This window comes from Anabrus simplex, chromosome 5 (genome assembly GCF_040414725.1).
Source record: "Anabrus simplex isolate iqAnaSimp1 chromosome 5, ASM4041472v1, whole genome shotgun sequence".
In the NCBI taxonomy this organism is placed as follows: Eukaryota; Metazoa; Arthropoda; class Insecta; order Orthoptera; family Tettigoniidae; genus Anabrus; species Anabrus simplex.
This window is the reverse complement of record NC_090269.1, coordinates 322837042-322860346: the sequence shown is the minus strand read 5'-3', so window position 1 is coordinate 322860346 and position 23305 is coordinate 322837042. Positions and strand designations below refer to the sequence as shown.

Genomic DNA, 23305 nt, shown 5'->3' with positions numbered 1-23305 from the left:
CTGAAGAATATTATTTTTAAAGAGTGAACACACCCTCTCTTTGACACTCATAATTCCTCGTGATGAAAGAATATTATAATGTGCTTTATATTGTATTATGAAAGAAAAAAATGGATGGGGCATATTTTTGCCTTTGAGTTATTTTAATAACTACTGAAGCTTTTCTATTTCATAAATACATTCGCGGGGAGGAAGCACAATGGTTGGAACAGCCAGCCATAGCTTTTGTTGCCTTCTTCATTTTCCTTCCGAGTTGCTCTGTTACATGTGACATGTAACCTCTTACGTTGTGAATCGCCGACAGCTTATCACTAGTGAAGAGAAGTCATCTATTTATGTGTGTACCTAAAATTCTTGTACTGTACAGCAGTTGTTACTGAAGATCTTGATGCTGTAGTGTGTAGCGATACATCTCGGCATGACTTGTACTGGTACAGAAATTTGCTGTGATATTTATCTGTGCATGGTTTGGTTATTTAACTTTTGTTTCTTCAGCGCATTTTAATTTTGCCACATTTTTACCACTTTTTCACAAGTTCATTTAATTGTTACCATTCTTTTCGTGGGGCTATATGATGGCACATTGGTACCTGGCATAACAGCAATTAACTGCATCCCCCACACAGAGTCAACAAAAATTATTTGTTGTTTATTTTCTCCCAGTTTGCCTTGAATATCAATACTTAGGTTTTATATGTGCAGTAATGATGTATGGGTGGGGGGCTTATTTATGTTTTTACAACCCCTGTACCTTACATTTTAAAAAGAATTGCAGCTTAGTTGCTTTTTTCTTTTATTTTGAACTTGAAAGTAGTGAGTTTTACCAATCTATATGCTACAGTTTTGGTGTGAAGCTGTTGAGCATAGCTGTTAGATATGGCAACGCTGGTGTCATAAGAGCAATACTGTTTTCTTAACATAGAATGACTGTAGCTTGGTGCATATGTCTTGATACAGCCTATTTATGAATACGGAAGAAAAGTTGTGAAATTCCTTACTAATGAAGACAAAATTAAAATGTCAGGTAGTGGACTGGCGTCTGCATCTTAAAGCACGGAGAGGTCGCGAATTTTGAAACTTGCACCTTCAGTTTCGACTTGATCACTGGAATTGGTCGAAGTTTATTCAAAATGGTGGCTAAAGTCACTCCAAGACCATTGTAGTTGGTCTTGGTCACGGTCGAGTGTAACCTCCAATTCATTGTCGAAGGGTATGACTAGAAAATAGTGTGTACTAACCCACTGCTCCGAAATAGGCTTCTACTAATATTTGTCTTAGAAAGAGTGTGTTCTGCAATAATACTTCAATATTTTTTATTGGCCTCCATGCAGATGTTTTCATAGGGTCCGGTACACAAACCGACTATCTCCAGTTCAGGTCTCGACATTTTTTAACCTAAAGGACGAATTCTACAATGTCCAAAGAAGGAACTTAGCTGCAGTTTGTAAATAATTATTAAACACACATATATTTATTTTTCAGTGTTCTTCACACCTTTCAGTGAACTTATTTTATAAGCCCCAGCGGAAAAGGTTTTCATATTTGTTTTCATGTTCTTCACACCTTTCATCTCATCTTTAGTAATGGTAGATATAGTTTTCCCTGTCCCCACGGAAACATGACGTAAAATGCCCTCATGTCGGAAAAAATCGTCCCTAGAATTTCCCTATCACTGTTGGATAGTTTTTCTTCGTATATTCAGTAGTAAGTTTTCTCATTTAACACGTTGAGTTTCGTTGTCCCTTGCAGAAATATCTTGACTGGTTTTACTGCAGTATCAAAGCATAAATATTACTCACATTTGAGTCTGTTATAAGTACACACACATTATCCAGAATCCATCAGAACTATCTGGTGTCTTCGTTCTTGTTGAAACTGGTGCTTTTATTTCAAAATTTCACAATATATTTGTATAAAAATGCAAGATTTGCATTAAAAGCACAAAATTTACATACAGATTTGCTTTATCGCAAATGCAGAATATGTAGGTCACTACTCCATGCCTGCCAACATTCACGGGTTTTCCATAAAATTTGCGGAAAGACTACGTTTTACGGTTTTACACAAGAAGTAAAACATCTCAAGATTTTACATACCAAGGTCTTTTTATAATTCATGCCAGAACAAGCTTCCTCAGGCCACCAGTGTATGTTTTATTAATGTTCGATACATTGCTCTGATTTATATTTATCCAATTATTACAGTCTTCGACTGGGAATACGAGATGCATACTAAATAAAATCTTGGTCGATCTATATAGATTTGTTTGCGAGACATTCTTGAATAATTGTTTGCCTGTTCTTTAATGCATTAATTCCTTTGATAGATGACTTTTACAGTCCTGTATAAAAAAAATTTTGTTCTTCACCATGAATTACAAAGCATAGGTCATGTGGTTACGTAATAACATGTGAATAATGTTCGTCACTTAATTTGCTTCATGTTTATTGCCACTTGTTGTGAAGCTAGGTTATGTAGTTGTGGAGTAACGTGAATTGTGTTCTTTGCTAATTTTATCTTATGATCATGTAGTTTTACTGATAGATCATTTGGAAAGTTAGCAAGTATGCTACTCGCATGCATTTCTATGTTTGGAGAAAGGAAGTTTTTTTCTCGAGTTGAGAGATTTTACCTGTGAGATGCATATCGACAGATTTATTCATTCGACTATATTATCTTTTTGATCAGATCTGAATATTAATTTGTCATGTATCAAATAAGTGTATTTTTAGATAATTGATGATACATTTTCCTCATCTTTTTAATATATATATTATTTTTTGCTAGTGGCTTTACGTCGCACAGACACAGATAGGTCTTACGGCGACGATGGGATAGGAAAGGCCTAGGAGTTGGAAGCGGCTGTGGCCTTAAGGTACAGCTCCAGCATTTGCCTGGTGTGAAAATGGGAAACCACAGAAAACCATCTTCAGGGCTGCCGACAGTGGGATTCAAACCCACTGTCTTCCGGATGCAAGACCTCACGACCCTTTTCTCCGATATATCTTAGATTAAGATAGATGTGGAACATTTTGTGCCTTTTCTCACCATAATAGGCTTAGTGTATTTATGTATTTGTGTCAGGCTTTTATCTTCCATATCTGACCTCCATGGGTCAGCTGCTTGTTATCTTCTGATGCTGGGGTCTGTGAAGCCCAGAGTAATTTAATGTCTTTAACAACCCCAATCATTGACCAATGCCCTTTATTCTATGGAAGGTTGGATCTCTTCCTCATATCTGCCCCTGTGGATGGGGGCAGTAGAATAACATCCATGGTATCCCCTGCCTGTCACAAGACACTACTAAATGGTGCCCATGGGGTTCTTAACTTGGGAGCCTGGATTGGCATTTGTGAAGCCCCTAGTTGAGTCCCAGCATTGCTTCCACTTGTCCCAGGCTCCTCACTTTCATCTATCACATCCGACCTTCCTTCATCAACTCTTGTTCTTTTCCGACCCCAGTGGTTTTGGGTCTGCGAGGTCCAGGGAGTCTTTCATGTTCACGCCATTTGTGGTCCTTGTCTTTCTATCGCCGATAGTAGTTTTTCAAAGTGTAGGACCTTTTCAATTTTCCTTCTGAGTAGTGTTAATGGAGGATGGTTGCCCTGTTGTACTTCCTCTGTAAACAATAATCGCCTATGTTAAGAGTTTTTTTTGCAAGTTGCTTTACGTCACACCGACACAGGTAATTCTTATGACAATGATGGGACAGGAAGGGGCTAGGAGGGGGAAGGAAGCGGCCGTGGCCTTAATTAAGGTATTGCCCCAGCATTTGCCTGGTGTGAAAATGGGAAACTACAGAAAACCATCTTCAGGACTGCTGACAGTGGGGTTCGAACCCACTATCTCCTCCCGAATACTGGACACTGGCCGCACTTAAGTGACTGCAGCTATTGAGGTCGGTATGTTAGAGTTAAGAGGGGGCTGGTAATCCCTAGGTTTTCCCCCTTAAAACTACAATCATCATTGTATTTGTCATAGTTGGAACTCAATTATTTTGTGTGTGGTGTTGTCATATATATTGTCAAGGTTTTTGAAGATGTCTCATTGTTGCAGAGTGAATAAATGTCACCGCCAGATGGCAGAAATTGCTGTGCAAGCTGTTATGGCTGTAGCTGATATGGAGAAAAGGGATGTCAACTTTGAACTGATTAAGGTGGAGGGAAAAGTAGGTGGACGACTAGAAGACACAATGTTGGTGAAAGGAGTCGTTATTGACAAAGATTTTTCACATCCTCAGATGCCTAAGGTCAGTCTTAATTTTTTTTAGAATCTCAATCAACCTGTAGAGCACATTGTAGCAAGTGCATTTACATCTGAGAGCATATTGGTGGATTTTGTTGAAATCTTTGATATGTATTATACCCAATTATTATTCTTCTGTCTTCTTTAGCCTCGGCTTTAGGTTATGGTTATAGTAGACAGCAGAATTCATTACCATGGTCGTAGAGGTAACCGAATCAGATTGCGGGTATTAATAACTTTGGTGGCCAATTTTTATCTTGATGTGGAGTTCACTAAACTATATAAATCACTTAGTTTGAGGTATGGTAAATAAGCTGTACAGTCGAATAATGCCTGTTAATATTTCCCGGAATGATTTATTCCAAATTTACTCAGCAAAATAAGAAATTCATTGAAAACAGAAAAATGTGGGTGGAGAATTGATTGGAATTAACAGTAGTAAAAGGGTAATGTAACTTTACTTTTTGAGATTGATTAGATCAGTATCAATAAAAAAGATTCTGTATGATGACACAAGAATTCCATAACTGATACCATTATTTGAATATCCAACCTTTAATTCCATTACTCTTGACTCTGCCATCTTACCGTATGTGCATGAATTCTCCGCACATATTTTTTCTGGAATTTAATTAAGTAAAACAGGGGTGCGCGAGTTATTTGAAGTAAGGTGCAGGCGCAGATATAGCACCCCTTCACATAGTCCAGGATGTCTTTCCGCAAGTTGACCCAGAAGAATTCGTCGGATAGAGTGATATGTCTCTTCACCTCCTGGATGTCCGGCTTCAGTGCTGTCATGGAACTTCTCGAGGATGTCAGTCATGTGCTGTCTGGGGATCACCACTACTGCAGGTGTGTCGGAGACGTGAGATCTGTACATCAAGAGTCCTCCGTCAACCCAGAAGTTCTTCTAAGACATCTTGGAATTCCCTTAGGACGAGTCGACTATCAGTGTTCTGTCTCCTAATTCACTGTGTAATGGTCCTACATGGCTTGTCTTGTTCTTGCCACTGTTTGATCACTCCCAGATCAAGTTCATTCTAGATGGTCATAATGACAGGTTCCTTGGGCTCATTCTGGTGCTTTCCTGGGAACTCCCTCTCGACAATGGTACTCCTAGCTTCGGGTTCCATCGCTAGGTGCCTAGATACGCTGTCTGCTCCTATGTTTGTCAGTCCTGCTACATGACACACATCACATCAAAATAAAATTTGCTGATTAACAGAGCCCATCGCATCAATTTAGATTTTAAGCCAGAGACGAGAGTTCAGCCATTCGGGAGCGGCGTTACCAGTGTAGAGCTGGAACTTCCTTCCCTCCTAGTAGCCTCTGAATTTGCCCATGGCCCACAAGACAACTAAGGCTTCCTTCTCGGCATTGAAGTAGTTTTGTTCAGTGGGAGATAGCATCCTGCTGGCATAGTCAATGATGAACCTTCTGCCGTCACGCCTCTCCTGAAATAAAACTGCTCCTAAACCGGAGTCGCTGGCGTCCGTCTGCAGGCTAGACCAGGAGCGTTGCATATCGCAGCCTTAATGCCTTGAAATGGTGCCTCTTCCTTGCTGGTCCATCGGAACGGGCAGTTGTTAGGGAGTAGATCGGTGAGTGGTATTATTGCCTTCTCTTCAAAATGTGGCATGAAGCTGCTATACCATCCACACGAGCCAAGGAACTGACATACTTGTCGCTTGGTCCGCGGGCGTTCAGCTTCTTTGATAGCTAGATTCTTCTCCGATTGCCTTTCTAAGCCTTCAGATGTTAAGACATGGCCAAGATGTCTACGCGGGTCTGGGCAAAGTGGCAAGTCAGTCCATGAATCTTCAGTCGTTCCAGTACTTAACTCCTATGTACAAGGCGTTCTTGAAAATTCTTGCTGCGAATTAAAATGTCAAGATACACTTGGCAAAAATCTAAAACATATCCTGATAATACCTTATCCATCAGTTGGATAAAGGTGGCACGAGCATTCTTCAATCCAAAAGGCATTACTGCAAACTGGTACAATCCTCTCGGTGTCACGAAGGCGGTCGGTGGTCTAGAACTTTCCTCAACCTCCACTTGCCAGTATCCAGAGTTGAGATCCAGTGTGCTGACAACCCTAGACCCACTTGCTTGTTTCAGTGAGTCTTTAAGGTGAGGCATGGGATAGGCATCACTAACAGCCTTCTCGTTCAACCTGTGGAAGTCCACACATAGTCGATACTTTCCATTCTTCTTTGTTAGGACGATAGGTGAAGCCCAACAGGATGTAGAGGGTTCGATGAGACCTTGCCCTTCCATCTCTTGAATCTTTTGGATGATGAAGTTGCTCTTATCCAGGTTGATTGGTGAGGAAGGGCTGCATTCAATTGTGTGGGTTGCAGTGGTAGTCCGTCCTATTTTATTGGTGATGACTTGTGGAAAATCCTGTAAGGTGTGTCTCAGCTCCTCTTCTTCACTCGGTCGAAGATGTGTTAACTGGACATCTCCTAGGTCACGTCGGCTTCTGTATCCTTGCGAGTCCGGAGTTTTCCATCATGCCAGGCGACCCTCAGACGTCTTCCTTTTCTCAAAAATTCATGAGTTGCATAGTCTAGGACCATCTTGTATTCCACCAGAAAGTCATGACCTAATGTGATGTCAGGTGTCAGGTTCTAAATCACTGCAACGTCAATTACAATAGGAATGTTCGTGCATTTAGCAGTTAGGTTAGTCTGTCCTTGGATGGAATAGGTTACCCTGTTCGCTGCTCCCACTACCCTTCCGAGATGGTGAGACTTCATAGGCGGTAGTAATTTCGCGACAGTCTCTTTGACAAACGAATGGCTTGCTTGGCTATCGAGTATGGCTGAAAAATTCTCGTTGCCTATCCTTAAGATGATACCTGGGCGGGGTTGGCCTATACTTCTCACTATCAGACCAATCCCTCTCCTGGGTTGCTTATCTGTTGGGCCTTGAGGCGCATTCCTGTGCCCGGTCCCATCCCCCCTCAATCCAGAATGAGCCACACCTAGTTTTCCGACGTCAAGGTTGGGCACTTGTTCTTCAGGTGTCCCATTCTTCCACACAGGTAACTCTTTCTAACTGTGCTGGTCTCTTTCGTAGCTTTGCCCTTGTGTTCCTCCTCCAGCTGGGTGATTCTGCGTAGATCATCAAAGGATCTCGGTTGTGATACTTTTGCTAGGGGTTGAACCTTATTGTGGAGTAGCTCTGTGATGTCTGGTAAGATCTCGTTTTCGCTTTGTTCCGGGTGCAGACACTTGAACAGTTGATACATCTGTAGGACGAAGACTCTAGCTCTCATGCCAGTGGGTTGTGCCTCAGTCAGTAGCTTCCTTTTTACGGAGCTCTTCACTCCTTTCGAATTAAACCTAGCAAGGAATTCCCTCTTGAAGTCCATCCAGTTTAAATTTAAACCCTTCAAGTTATTCCACCAAGTAGCGGCTTGCCTCTTTAATCACGGTGTTATGAGTTACACGAAGCTGTCCTCTGTTAGATTAGTCCTTCCTAACAGACTGACCGATCCCTCAGTGAAGCTAGTCGGGTTCTCTTCCAGTCGCCCGTGGAATTCCGCAAGGCTCTCTATGATCACCTTCTGGTCTAGGTGTGCTATAATGCCGGTTAGGTTTGAGGGGATTAGAGGTGTGGTGATGCGTCCTGTTTGAGTTAATCTATCTTCTACTGCATGAAGCATGTTTTCCCTTATATTCTGCATATCTCCCTTGATGGTCGAAAACTGGTTTTCCAACCTTCCTTCAACAGCAGAAATATGGCTCCCAGAATTTCCCTCAACGGTAGAAATCCTCCGCTCAGCCTGTTGCTTAATGCCAGAAACCTGGATTTCCACCTCTTCCTTGAGGTCCAATATATCTCCTTCCAGCTGGCTTACCCTGATATCGAGCTGTTCAACCTGTCCCAGTTTTGACCTGATGTCTCATATCTGCTGCGTTAATCGACTGGTGATGTCGCTAATTTGCAATTATATTTTATAATCTACGGTTGATTTTTTCGATCCTAGGCCGTGTTCAACCTTGTAAACCTACGTGTATACTTGTGATATTTGTCCGGTTAAAATTGGGTTAGCTAGAGAAATTGTGTCATTTACTTTCGAAATTTGGTCTGTAATCTGTTCTATTAGGGCGGAATTGACGTCTGAAATTTTGTGTGACAGTTTGTCATTTAGTGCCTGCATCATGGTCATTAGGTTAGAACACATTTTGGTCAGATTTACCTCATCTTCCGAAGTTTCGTCAGGATCTTGATCGACTTAGATGAAAATCTTTTCGGGATCTCCTTTTTCAGCGAGATCTTCCCGTAATTGCGTCTGTGCTTTCTTCTCCCCGTTCGTTGGGAGGTTTCTGTTGGCGAGTTCGTCTTTGAGCTGTATCACGGACATATTCTCTAGTATCACTTTCATTTTGATCGTTTCGCACTTACACTCGTATTTACTCGTAAATTTGTACATCCTCGTCACGGTCGCCAGATGATGTATCCACAAAGACTCACACTAAATGCTGTCGGTTGGTACACTTTCGCACTCAGCGCGCCGATATCGGCGCGAGAGGTTATGGCGAGAAAGCTCACGGCGCCGATACATCGGCTCTGTCCTATTTAGGGATTTTGGTCATTTGCGTGGCTGTTAAATCGTAACAGTTGATCGTGACGGTAACTTAAAGCGTTGAATTTGCGTTTTACTATACAGATATAACCACCAGCCCTACAAAATATTTTTATTTTCGACAAATGAAATCTGTTCACCGTGAATGTTTATGTTGTGTTTGTTTGAAGTTGTTATTGCGTGGATCTGTTTTGTTGGCTTATGAATACAATTTGATCTTGCTATGAGTTTAGTTCAGAGTATATTTCATTTCTTTGGTATATCGTGTGTTCGCTGTACTTCGCAAACTATAATTTTACTCCTTTTCATAACTCCGTTGTTGCACGTGCTTGTGTCATCTTTTTATCGTAATGGCTAGGCCATATTCAAGGCCAAATGAGGCCGATATCCTTGAATTTTCAGATGATTTGGACAGTAATAATGACCTTCTTTTGCCGAAAGTGATTCGCATTATTTGGGAAATGACACAGTCACAGCTGCTCACCGTGGATCGGACAGCGAGGTCCTGACATCGATGACCGTTACAAGTACAGTGAATAACTTTGTGCTATGCTGCATGAATGAATTGCAGCACACACGTCATATTGATATCAAATTATTCAGAATTACATGTTCTTTCTTCCACGTCTAAGAGTAAAGAAGGATGACGCAACAATGTCTGATTTTTTAGTCATTGAAAGCCAACAATTATTTTAAAAAATTTATTTTCAATTTTTTTTTTTTTTTTTTTTGCTTTACCAATAACAATACGTCCTAGGTATATTCATTTCTGAAATGCTCATAGTTTCCTGTGTTATTGTGATTTATTTTATTTTAATGTGTGTTAAACTGTTTGCATGTTGATTTTTTGTAATTTGGTTTGGAAAATGACATAAATTAGTCTGTCTTCGAGCACACCCCTGCATATAAGCTGAGTGCCAAAGGGTTAAGGTCCATATATAATGTACAGAATGTTCTACAGAGTTCTTGTCTACCCAGTACCATTCTGCATGTTACAGTGTGTTTCACAATTCTATAGTGGATTACAGATCGTTAATACAGGTAATAATAAATTATGTTATTAATTAGAGGTTCTTACGAGGTTTGAGTCATAAGTTATGCCAACTATTGTTTTTCTTGCGAACAGGGGACAATGCGGAAAATCTAAAGTATGCATTTGGAAATATATGGCCTGTACTTAAGCATAGTGCCTGAAGACAAATTCTGACTTCAGGAGATTATCGTAGGAAAGTGGCAGAACACAGGCCATTGGTAAACATTGTTTTATTATGGTACAGACAGCAAATACACAAGGCTACGTACAAAGTACAGGTCTCCACTGGTTGAAATAATCACCCAAGGTTTCCACTGTGCGTTGCCAGCGGTGGGGCAGGCGCTGAATACCATTCGCTGCATGTGTATTGCTAACATGTGACAGCTCTCTCCGAAATGCTGTTACGATGTCCTTTTTGTTAGCAAACCGTTGTCCACGTAATGGCTTCTTGACTTTGGGGATTAGATTATAGTCACATGGGCTCAGATCTAGAGAATAAGGTGGGTGTGGAAGAACCTCCCATCCCCACCGTTGTAAGAGACTCAGAACGATAGCTGCTGAGTGAGCTGCTGCGTTATCGTGTAGGATTATGGCGTTGTCTAAAAGATCTGGACGTTTGGTTCGCTCTGCACGGCGCAGTTGGTACAACGAAAAGGAATTGTAATAAACTGCATTGACAGTGTGCCCCTCGCGCACTGGATGACACACAAGAACACCTTGAACATCGTATGCCAGGATTGCCATAACCTTATATGGCGACTGATTTTCTCAAACCTTGTGTCTCCGTGGTGACACCTGACAACGTCATTCACTTGACTGTTTCTTCAGTTCAGGTTCATAAGCCTGTGCACATGTTTCATAGACTACAATAATGCGATTCAACATGGCTCGTCCTTCTTGCTGAAACCTCTCCAGATTGGTGTGACATGTTTCGTAACGAGTCCATTTGTGTACCTCCGTTAAGTGACTTGGCACCCAATTTGCACAAAGTTTACGCATCTGTAGGTCCTTATGTAAAATGTATTGTTGCCGCTGGTATTGCTGTATGTTCTTACAAATCCGCTAGAGTCCAGCGCCTGTCCTCATGTAAGCACTGATCGATCACAATTATCCGTACATCTTTGTCCATGGACACTGGACGGCTTGGGCGAGGCAAATCGGCAGTTGATACTCTACCCCGTTTGAACGTCTCCACCCACCTTACCACTGTTTTATAGGGCATGGCATACACACCTAATGCTTCCCGCAGCTCTGCATGGCATTGGCGTGCATTTCTGCCGCGGAGAACTGCTGTTTTAATAAAAGATTGTTGCTCCTGGTTGTTGACTTCCATTTTGTGACGCTCTCATTCACACACTGAACTTGGGGGCATGCTTAGACCCACACTGTTGTTTATATACACCATCTAGTGGCATCATACACAAGCACACACCGTATGTTTCCAAGTGCATATCTTAGATTTTCTGTGTTTTCCCCTGTTTGCGAGAAGAAAAAAATAGTTGCCATGACTTACGACTCGAGCTACGTACATTAACTAAACTCTTATAAATATCTGTATACAGCAAATGTTTCATGACAGAACCTCACAAATAATCCGATCGTGAACTATTAATGGTACTAATAAGTCGATGTACATCACAAGTCATTGTAGTAATAATAATAATAATAATAATAATAATTGTACAATAATAATAATTGTACAATAATAATAATCATTCGAGCTGGTAGAGAGAGTCGACAGCTTCCGGTACCTAGGTGAGAACATCACGGGTAAAGTACAAAGCAACAAAAGTACCACAGACAGAGCTCAACTGCTGCTGAAACTATGATATGCAGCCATGACTACATATGGAAAGAAGAACCTCTCGAGGAACGCCAAACTGCGACACTACATGGTAACCATCAGGAATGCTGCATTATATGCAACTGAAACGCTGACATTAGGCAAGAGAGCTTGCATACAATTGGAGAAGGAGGAAATAAGAATCTTGAGACATATATGGGGCACCAAAAAGCAAGGTGAAATTTGGGTACACAGATCAAGGCAGGAACTATATGCGAGTATAGAACCAATCTCGAGTGTGATAGGAAAGAGAAGGTTAGGATTTGTTGGACATCTCATGAGGATGGATGACAGTAGGCTGACGAAGAAGATATGGAATGCAACCTGCTTAACTGGAAATAAGTGGATGAAGGAAGTTAGAGAAGATTGGGAGACTATTGGCATAAAGGAAAAATATCCACTGATGACAGTACAGGATAGGTCCAAATACAAAAAGCTCGTGGAAGGTCACAGATGGATAGTCACCAGGATCCAGATTCAGATCACGGAAGCCGAGAGAAAGAGGAGGAGTGAGAGAATGAAGAGGTATTGGGAAGAAAGAAGACGTACCGAACAAGTCACTCGTGATCCTCAGGGGTCGTAACGAACCTAATAATAATAAATCGAGCTCGATATTTGCATTATTTACCCATGGGTTAGAGAATATTGTTTTCAAGTTTTATCAGTTTATCACACTTGCGTCAGGCTTGCATAAAAAGTAAATATAGTCAGTTTTACTCACTCTTATCACATCATTCATTTAATCTCATTAACCCCTCTGATGAGGTTTACATCAGGAAGGGCACAGCAAGACAAACACTCGCCTGAAGGCTGCGTATCAGAAGGGAAGAAAGAAAACGGACCGAGCTCGATAGCTGCAGTCGCTTAAGTGCGGCCAGTATCCAGTATTCGGGAGATAGTGGGGTTCGAACCCCACTGTCGGCAGCCCTGAAGATAGTTTTCCGTTTTTTCCCCATTTTCACACCAGGAAAATGCTGGGGCTGTACCTTAATTAAGGCCACAGCCGCTTCCTTCCTATTCCTATCCCATCGTCGCCTTAAGACCTATCTGTGTCGGTGAGACTTAAAACAAATAGCAAAAAAACAGAGAGAGAGAAAGAAAACCATTCAGATCAGAAGGCTAGGGACCCACTAGAACGGAAAGCTAGGCAGGAAATAATAATAATAAATAAATAAAAATAAAATCATAATGATCCCAACCAAATAGATAGGTTACAACATTTTTTTTTTTTTTTTTTTCAAAGAACTTAATGTATAAAATACTGTTACAGGATGAAGCTGAGACAGGTCAATGAAAGTATAACATTTGTTCTACTCACACCAGAAGACAGTGCACTGTAAATACATTTTGCCAGCAGATTTAATAAACTCTTTGTCTCTTTTTTGCATAGTGATCTCTGCTTTTCTGTTTTCCTTAACTATGTACATGCAGTTTAGTATGGTGTAGGAATGGTTCTTCTATCTCGGTAATTGGACAAATATAACTCGAAAAGATCCATGATATTTTAAATTTCTTTCGCTGTAATTGATATCTCGGTCCACATCATTGTTTGTTAATCTCTCATTATGCTAGGTTTTTATTTTCCTTCTTGCAAGTCTGATGATCTTGTTACATTATTGTAACCAGTTTTATATACTTTTTTTTTAATATATAAGAAAACAACTTCCCACAATTTTCACTCGTTGACCTCTTGAGAGTGACAAACATTTGTGGCACTAATGGCTGTTGTGTGCAACTGCAGTGGCTATGATGAACATTGGCCATTAATAATGGCATTGTGTAAACCAGCTCTGATGTGAACATTTCTTTTTATGTTGGTTTGCTTTTTAATACTTCAGAATTTTTTTGTATGCACAGCAGAATTCCAGCATCCTTGCTTAATAAGATTTGCTGGTCAGACACTGTGCTAGAGTAAGATGGCTTGTATTTATTTTTATGTGACTGTGTAAATTGTCATGTATAATATAAGCCAACAGGTTATGGAATTTGTTTAAGCTCTGTTCAGCATTGTATTGTGAACTTACTTTAAACAGCATGGCATTTAAGGCAGGGAATTGAAGTGATGTCATAGAAACATAGGTAAATCAAAAGGAACACATAACAGGATAAACAATGTCACTGCAAGAAGGGGAAGAAATACGAAGGAAACAAGAGGGCCAGGACAGTCTCCACATCGTCATATACTGCTGTCTTGTAACAGATTGGCTCTCCTCATCAATTGCAGTTCTTCTACATTCATTTCTTATCTGCCCCAATGAGCTTGTTTCTGTTTCTCATCTTAATGAGGAGGTGGTCATTGTACAACTAGGCAACCATCATCTCTTCATAAGGAGGGTGGGCCTCAAACACTCATTGGTGCCATCTTGACGGGCCTTCATTCTCGATGTGAGAAATGTCAGATAAGAAGAGAGCTGGATAAACATGAGCAAAAGGGAAGAGAAAAACCAAAGATAAATGTGAAGATGGCACCTCAAGCCTGTCTTCCTGATGAAGTTTGGAAGAAGAAATGAGCTCGTTGGAGGCTGAGAAAAATTGACATTTGAGAAATGGAATTGATGTGGTAAGAACTAATGTAGAAGACAGATGTGTATGAAGATGTGGAAATTTGTCTTTCTCCTCCTACCTTACCTTACTATGGCACAACGGCCCGTTTCCGGGTCATGGCCTCTCCAGTTGCTCTCCGCCAAACTTGTCGATCTCGCGCAGCAACTCTCCAATTCCGGATCTTGAAATGTGTGCTCTGTCCTGATGTAAACCATCTTCCCATCTGTTACGTGGCCTTCCCACAGGCCTTCCTCCTCCAAAGTCTCCTAAGAATACCTTCTTTGGGATTCGGTGTTCTTCCATCTTAATTAGATGACCTGCCCATTTAAGTCTGTATTCGAATGGCATGCGACAGGAGTGCCTTCCCATACAGGGAATATAGTTCATTGTTATATCTAATTCTCCATTCCCCTTGTACGCATATGGGTCCGTAAATTCTTCTCAGGATTTTCCTTTCGAAGGAATCTATCTTTGGGAGGGTCCACGTATCACTTCCATACATACCAACTCTGCAGGGATTCAATCAATACCTGGTCCTTTGTTTTTCAGTTGCTGTATGGCATAGATGGTGCTGTGACTTCCGATTCATTTGCCTCATAGTTATTCCCTGAGGTAGCCCTTCCATTGGAAATATTCCTTCCATCTATCTTGGATCCCTTCTTTATCTTCCAAAAGCTGCCCATCTCTGTCCCTACACATGTTTGTTCTTGCCTTGAATCCTTCTTTCACTTCCTTAACTTCTCTGTAAGCCATGTAGCTATTATCTTCTTTAAATTCCTCCACTATTCTAGCCATTTCCTCATTTAATTTTCTTCTCTTCTTTCTTTGACATACATTCCTTACTTCTTTATTCAGATTTTCAACCACTTGTTTCTTCACCCTTGTTGGTCTCTCTATTTATGCTTCATATGCCTTCTCTTTCTTCTATGGCTTTTTGGCATTCCTCATCAAACCACTTCTTTTGGGTGCAATGTCTAATGTGTACTTTGCCACTGCCTTAACACTTCCCTTCAGAGCAACCCATTTGGTTTCGACCATTGCTGTTTGGTCCTTATTATATTTCTCTACCAGAACGTCTGCCATTCTTACCCTGCATCTTTCTGATACTTCCTTATTCAGTTCACTAGTATTGTACTTATCTATCCTATTCACTCCTTCCTTCCTTGCTTTCATTATGTGACACCTTAAGATTGCCAAGTGGTTGGAACCACAACTTGTTCCTCTGTATGATCTGACATCTATGATATTGGATGTCCATCTTTTATCCATAACTACATGGTGTTATTTGATTACAGGTCTTTCCATCTGCCGATATCCATGTTTGCTTGTGTACCTCTTTATGACGGAAACAAGTTGACATCACTTTCATGTTTCTGCTGGTAGCAAGGTCAAGCAATTATCATTAGTATTGTTCTATAAGCTATGGATCCCTATCATTCCTTGATATATCTCCTCCTTCCCAATTTGCGCATTTAGGTCTCCTATTATCATCTTAGCATCGTTTGATGGGATTGAATCTAGCACTTGTTCCATTTCAGCAAAGAACTGATCCTTGTCTTCTGTTGGTGCATATACATTTACGATTGTTAGATTATAGAATCGCATTTTAACATGCAGTGTTGCCAATCTTTCATTTATTGCTCAAAACTGTAGTATTTCACCTTTGGCTTGTGTTCGTACTATAAATGCTACTCCTTCTTGTGCATTCCTTGACTTCCCATTACAAAATATTTTGTGGTTTTGGTATTCCAAATCTCATCTCTTCCTGACCATCTTGTTTCGTGGATGGCTGCTTTGCCCACTTTGTTGGCTTCTAGTTTCTGCATCAGTACTTTCAATGCTCCAGCTCGTAGAAGTATGCGCACATTCCATGTACCAATTGCATAGTCCATTTCCTTTAGCTTAGCTTGTTGTCTATTAAATCCACCATTCCGAGGCATATTCTGGGGCTTCGCAACAGTTTTTCTGGAGTGAGGTTGTTGGCCTTACTCCAACCCCCAGCTATCCTGGAGGACCGATGTTTTCTGTTAGGGTTGTCTCCCTTAGCTGATTGGTCCCCATTTAAGCGTCGGGAATTCACTTTCCGCCCTTACATGTCTTAGCCGTGTACCGGTACCTTAAAGAATGTACCTGTTGTCAAGACGCCACGGTGTGGACGTGCATGTATCAGACTGGGTAGGAATACATGGCATTTCCTGTGTTTTACTAGTGCACTTCCAACAGCAAGAAGTGTACACCTGGACCACATACTACCCCTTCGACCCCCGTCTTTCTCCTCCAGTGTTTTCCATTTCTTCCTCTTCCCACACTGACCTGTCATTGTGTTTATCCTGTTGCGTGTTTCTTTCAGCGTTCCTTTCTACTGTGTATATGACTTGATTTGTACTTGTTTCTTTAAATTACTTAGGATGAAGAGGTGTTGTACATTCTTCTGGTTTATTTGTATTTTAAATGCCAGCAGTTATAAGTGTACCATTGCATATTATTTTAATTTAATAACGTGATAATTAAGGGGTTGCATTGGATCAGGAGATGATGAAAGCTACCGCATTTGTGGCTGATTTGCAAGATGAGTGGTATTTAAGGGGCTAGAGTGGATTCCTACATTTTTTTTTTTTAAATTAAAAGAATTGTTAGTACACTGTCTTCTAAACACTATGCCAAACCAAACCCCATGGTGCAACAGCCCCGAAGGGCCATGGTGTACCAAGTGACCGCTGCTCAGCCTGATGGCCTGCAGATTGAGGTGTTGCGTGATCAGCATGACTAATCCTTTCATCCGTTATTCTTGGATTTCTAGACCGGAGCCGCCATCTCACCGTCAGATGGCTGCTCAATTGTAATCACATAGGTTGAGTGGACCTCGAACCAGTCGTCAAATACAGGCAAGAATCACTGACCTGGCCGGGAATCGAACCAGGCGCCTCCGGGTAAGAGGCAGACACACTACCCTCACACCGCAGGGCCGGCTTCTAAACACTATACAGCATGTAAAAATAATTAGCTTAATAAGTATTAATACTGTATACTCCATTAAGACAATTCTAGATATATGAGCATTTACTGTTCGATGATGTAAACTGATATGTGATTTAAGCAGATACATTCCTTACAAGTGGCATCATTAAATAAATTGCTATTAACATTTTTGGAGAATCCTAACAAGTTGAAGTCCCTGCAGAGAAATACTCTGTATGACTGGCTGATGTTCCTAACTGCATGCTATATGCAAATAAAAGACTGAACCTTAATAGTGGAGTATAGAAAATGTTTCTGTAACATTGCAATGTGGGCATTTCTTTGTTAGGGAGTAACATTGTCAGTGTTACTATACTGAGACCTCTGGAAGAGGAATTGAAGCAGTGGCATTACATCTTCCATTTCCCACAGATCTGACCAAGTTTACAGAGAAGAAACTCTGAGAAGTCCTTTCTCACTGAAAATTTACTACCAGAAAATGGATACTGTGCACTACCAGGAAGAGTAGTTGAGCTCTAGAACGACATTACTGATCCTAATCAGTGGATTTTAAATGGAACAGGTCTCTCGGTATCTGAATGTATAATTTGTTTGAAAATGAATGCAAATGTAGGTCGTTGCTGAGAAGTTTTTATCATTCAGTTGAAGTGCCAAATGTATCCTCTAGATTCAAAATCCTTTACATCCATACATCCACTTCCACAAATTGAGGACCGTTTTTGCAAAACTTGCTTTGTGAAAAAGTGAGAGACAAAAAACTGTTTTCCAAGAAAGGCTTTATAGTTATAAACTTTCGTTTTTTTAAAATCAATTTTATAACCATTTCAGACCTGAAAGAAAACTGGCACTGTGAATTTTTGTTTGTACGTCAAAAACTGACTAAAATGCTCTTAAATACATATATTTTTAGTTTATTCTACAAAATAAAAATTAACATTTGAAAAAAAAAGCACCCGCACAATTATGCGTGTCAGGACTTAATTCACTACTTACAAAAAAGAAAAATGACCACAATGCATGTGAATATACATATGTACATGATCAGATGTTCTATTTTACAGTGGGTAATAATTTAAAGCAATTAAATCTTCGTTCAAACACAAAAAAACGTTACATTTTCTACATTGAGGAAGAGTTTTGCTTTTACTGCCCTTTTGGCAGCAGCAACTTGTCGTCAGACCTGAAGGAAATCTGGAGGTGTCCAAACGTCAAAAACTTACTAAAATGCTCTCAAATACATGTTTTACAGCTTATTTTACAAAATAAGAACTATCGGCTGAAAAACAGAACCCACACAATTGTGCGTGTAAGGACATCATTCACTACTTGCAAAAAAAAAAAAAATTCAACTCAATACATGTGAATATGCACATGTACATGATCAAATGTTCTGTTTTACAGTGTGGAACGATTTTAAACAATTAAAATCTTATACATTACATTTCTCATGTAGAGTACGAGTTATGCTTTCACAGTCCTTTTTGTGACAGCACCCAGCACTCCTGCATGCATTGCCTGTAAGGAAACCTAGTCCGCACATATGTGCGTATCAACATTCAAAACCTCATGGTATTACGTACGATGTTGTAAGTTCACAATTTACGTTTGCTACACAATTTACACACTTTATTGATTATATTCTGATATTCAGTAAAGCTTCTAGATTAATATGAATGCAACAAATAAATACTTACTTTAGGCATTAGGCCTACTGCTTCTCACCATCGTGCTAATGAACTGTATTTTTAAACTCTTCTTCCTGCCCCCTGGTGGTCAAGTACTAAATAAAAACAGCTGAAGTATATGCTACGTGTCCTGCACAAGCACTGCAGTCCCGGTCTAGTGCCAAGAAAACGTCAAATAAGCTCAGATATAAATAAAATACAAACCGGCACAATTGTGCGTACACGGTCTGAAAGGGATGATTAGTGCTTATTACAGGGTGATCTTTGGGTTTTATTTAATTTAAGAATTGTACTCTGTATGAGGGTTCAAAAGTGAACAGTTCTTTCAAAACTTCCTTTCTACACAAAATATTAGTAAAGAAATTGCTAGTAATTTTACTAAACATTAGTTATCTTGGTTTTTCCATCAGTTTTACGTATTTAATAAGTGTAAGTTTTACAGTACACCATCCCTGCAAATTCTGATACGCACACTCTGGTGAATATCGATTAATTCAGAAAAGAATGTTATTCTTGTTCTATGAAATTTATTTACATGGACATTTTATCCACCTTTCACTCAAAATTATACTGCATCAGAGTCTTCAAAATAATTTAAACATTGTCTTTGGCATATACGCTTTATGAATATAAAGGAAACAAACAAAAAGGGAAACTAGTATCATTCTAGTTTTATAAGATATTTATTAACACCAATACTTAGTCCACTTTTCATTCAACTTCATTTACATTAGAATATTCCTCAGTCATGTTAAATTTAATTAATGACTGCACAAATTCTATAGCACAGGAATCACGAAGCTTCTTTTACTGACCAGAGAAGACTCGACTACTAATAATCTTTATATTGCTGCGCTTGCAATCTGCTGTGCTGCGCCCTTAATTTTACGAGCGAAACAAACATCCAATTATAACTATGCTATACTCGCAATGTTGACATCAGAAATCCTTCAAATTCCGTGGGCTTATACCGTACAGCCACCTGTCTGCAGTAGATAGAAAATTGTATAATAATTATCTGTTGATTCATTCGTGAGATATTACTACAAATACGACACTGCGTTATCAGCTGTGGGATGTGCAACATGCATACTAGCAGAGAGAGTCTGTCAGGGATGAGTGAGTTATGTCGTTCACCAGCAAAGAGCTCAATCTTGCCAAATCTGAGTTGTAAGAGTGTTATCCACATTAGATTTGGAAGATGCATATTCCTATTTTAATGATTTCGAGATAAATAATGATAGTAATGACTCTGATGATAATAAAAGTGCAGATGTTTACCAATGAAAGAAAGCATGAGGCTTTTACAAAAGAGATTCATCTCAGCAATGAAAAGGATAATGGACAAAAGCAGACGGGAAGTAACAACCAAACATTATTGCGTACTCAACAGTACCATTGTCGTATTAATTTTAAACCAAATCCATGCAGTTATAAAGATTTACAGCTTGAATGACTTCAAAATAAAAATAATTCCTGTAGAAAGCAAGTTTTGTTGTAACTCTAAGTAGTGGAAAGCTAGTTTTGGAAAAGCTCACCAACTTTTATAGACTATTACTGCAGCAAGAAGCAAGTTATACAATATAATATATAATATAATTCATCCATTGTTATTTATTTATTTACTACCGAGCTTGACAGCTGCGTCGCTTAAGTGCGACCGTTATCCAGTATTCGGGAGATAGTGAGTTCGAACCCCATTGGCGGCAAGTGCTGGGGCTGTACCTTAATTAAGGCCATGGCTACTCTCTTCCCACTCCTACTCCCTTCCAGTCCCGTCGTCGCCGTAAGACTTATTTGTGTCGGTGCGACGTAAAACAACTTATAAAAAACTTACTTACATTGGTGCTGCACTTATTTTTCAGAGACGGTGAGTAAAATATGAGGAAAGACTTCCTTCAAAGGTAACTGGTTGGACAGAACAATAAATTTAGATTGGAATTGGTTTCAGAAAGTTGAAAGTGATAACTATAAAGGGTATTGCTCTCTGTGTAGGACTAGTTATGATATTAGCAAAATGGGGGTGTCTTCAGTTCGATCTCATGCCAAAGGCAAAAGGCACATCGAAAGAGTAAACACTTCATGTTCCAGCAAAAATCTGATTCACATGATACCTGCCAAGGAAGCAACGACAGACTCTATTCCTGTGAATGCTGCTCAATCAACTACAAACTCTGTTCCAGTGAAAGTTGAACTTTGTGTAGTGCTAACTTCAGTTGTTAATGATAATCATACTTGTGTTGTGCCTAGAAGCACTCTTAACAATGTTATCATCAAGGATGAAGCTGTTACTGCAGAGGTATTATGGGCTATTCCTCAAGTTGTGACTCATTCTTCTGTTAAAATTCTTGGCATTTGTAGTGATCTTTTTAAAATCATATTTCCTGACAGCAAAATTGCGAAGAAGTTCAAGTTGCACAAGCATAAACTTGGATACCTATTTACATATGGACTGGGTCCATACTTCCAGAAAGAATTTACAAACTTGCTTAAAGAGTGTCCTTGCTTTTGTATATCTTCTGATGAAAATACACAGCCTGTTTCCAGTCATCCGACTGGGTCAAGAATGGAATGAATGAAGCCCTCATCTAGCAGCGAGGATAGGAATTGTGCCGGCTGCTGAAGCCTGTCTCACTCTTCTGGGGCAATTATTAATGAATGACAGATAAAACGAAATGAAATGTTAGTGGAGAGTGTTGCTGGAATGAAATATGACACGGAAAACCAGAGTACCCGGAGAAAAGCCTGTCCCACTTTCGCTTTGTCCAGCACAAATCTCACATGGAGCAACCGGGATTTGAACCATGGAACCCTGTGGTGAGAGGCCAGTGCACTGCCACCTGAGCCACGGAGGCTACCTGTATTTCTTTTGATGAAAGTTTAAATTCTCTTTACAATGGCGAAAAATGAGAGTATCCTCCTATTCAATACATCATATATTCCGTCATTAGACGGAGCAAACAAATTCAGACATGTTTCGGCTCGCTTGAGCCATCTTCAGTGAAAAAAAAAAATTAGGGGGGTTGGAATAATTTGCATAATATAAGTTGAAAAAATGCTAAAAGAAAACATAATGAAAGAGCAAATGAAAAAACAAACAAAAGAGAGCCTAGACGTAAACAAAATTAGCACAAATATACAATATTTACATCAATATGCAGAGCAAAAAACAACTTATTGCAACAAAATTCAGTGAAACAGGTGTTAATTTGAAATAATAATTGATTCTAAAAACTGCGTTAACCTAAGAAACAAGGGAATGAGAAAACAAATTATGCAGATGGAAATGAATAATAGTAGCACATGGTGAGGTTGTGGACCTCATAGTTTACAAATTATTGGTTTATAAAATCAATCAAATCAAATCAAATCAAATTGGTCAGGAGGAGAGCGGGAGCAAACATTTTTGATTGAAACCAAGCCTGAATTAACCTGCAGGTGAAAAGCCTGTGACAAGGAGAAAAAAACACCATGAAATTTAAGGCTTTAGAAATAGCAGCATTCTCAATCTAGCGGTCCCTTTCTTCATTATTGTTTCATAATGTTGGCTGGTGTTTTGCCTTATTATAGAGGGGTCGGAAGGGCCGCATATAAAGAAATATGAGAAGCTGTGTTAGGTAGAAGACAGATGCATAATAAATTGTAGTAATCTAGTGGAAACTGTCAATGAAGTTCTAATGGTGTGCAGTAGGTGGTTGTCCTCTCTAGTGGCCTGGCTTTCTCAAAGTAACGGTCTCGATCACGCGAACCAATTTTATGTGATGGGTTTTCACTAGGATGATTTTGACAGCAATTTCAAACTGTTTTGTCATTTTTATAAACCAATAATTTGTAAACTATGAGGTCCACAACCTCACCATGTGCTACTATTATTCATTTCTATCTGCATCATTTGTTTTCTCATTCCCTTGTTTCTTAGGTTAACGCAGTTTTTAGTATCAATTATTATTTCAAATTAACACCTGTTTCACTGAATTTTGTCGAAATAAGTTGTTTTTTGCTCTGCATATTGATGTAAATATTGTATATTTGTTTTAATTTTGTTTACGTCTAGGCTCTCTTTTGTTTGTTTTTTCATTTGCTCTTTTATGTTTTTTTAGCATTTTTTCAACTTATATTATGTAAATTATTCCAACCCCCCTAATTTTTTTTTCACTGAAGATGGCTCAAGCGAGCCGAAACATGTCTGAATTTGTTTGCTCCGTCTAATGACGGAATATATGATGTATTGAATAGGAGGATACTCTCATTTTTCGCCATTGTAAAGTGAAAACCGCCAATACGGAATGATTCTAATATCTTGTAATAGTTTAAATTCTGTCGCTCAGGAGGGTCAAATGGAAATGGCTGTTAGAAACTTAGTTCAAATAAGAAATCTT

The 23305-nt window shown here is 39.6% G+C and overlaps 1 protein-coding gene and 1 non-coding gene across 2 annotated transcripts in view; both read left to right on the top strand.

The window, feature by feature from the left end:
* The window catches only part of CCT5 (chaperonin containing TCP1 subunit 5), a 205039-nt gene that overhangs the window by 95870 nt on the left and 85864 nt on the right, over positions 1 to 23305 (top strand). The window contains exon 4 of the mRNA XM_067147554.2: positions 4057 to 4249. Coding sequence (XP_067003655.1) covers positions 4057 to 4249 — 193 coding nt within the window. The remainder of the gene's footprint in view (positions 1 to 4056; positions 4250 to 23305) is intronic.
* LOC136875168 (small nucleolar RNA SNORA15) lies at positions 13570 to 13696 on the top strand. Its single transcript, XR_010860407.1, has one exon. It is a non-coding gene; the product is annotated as a small nucleolar RNA SNORA15 (small nucleolar RNA).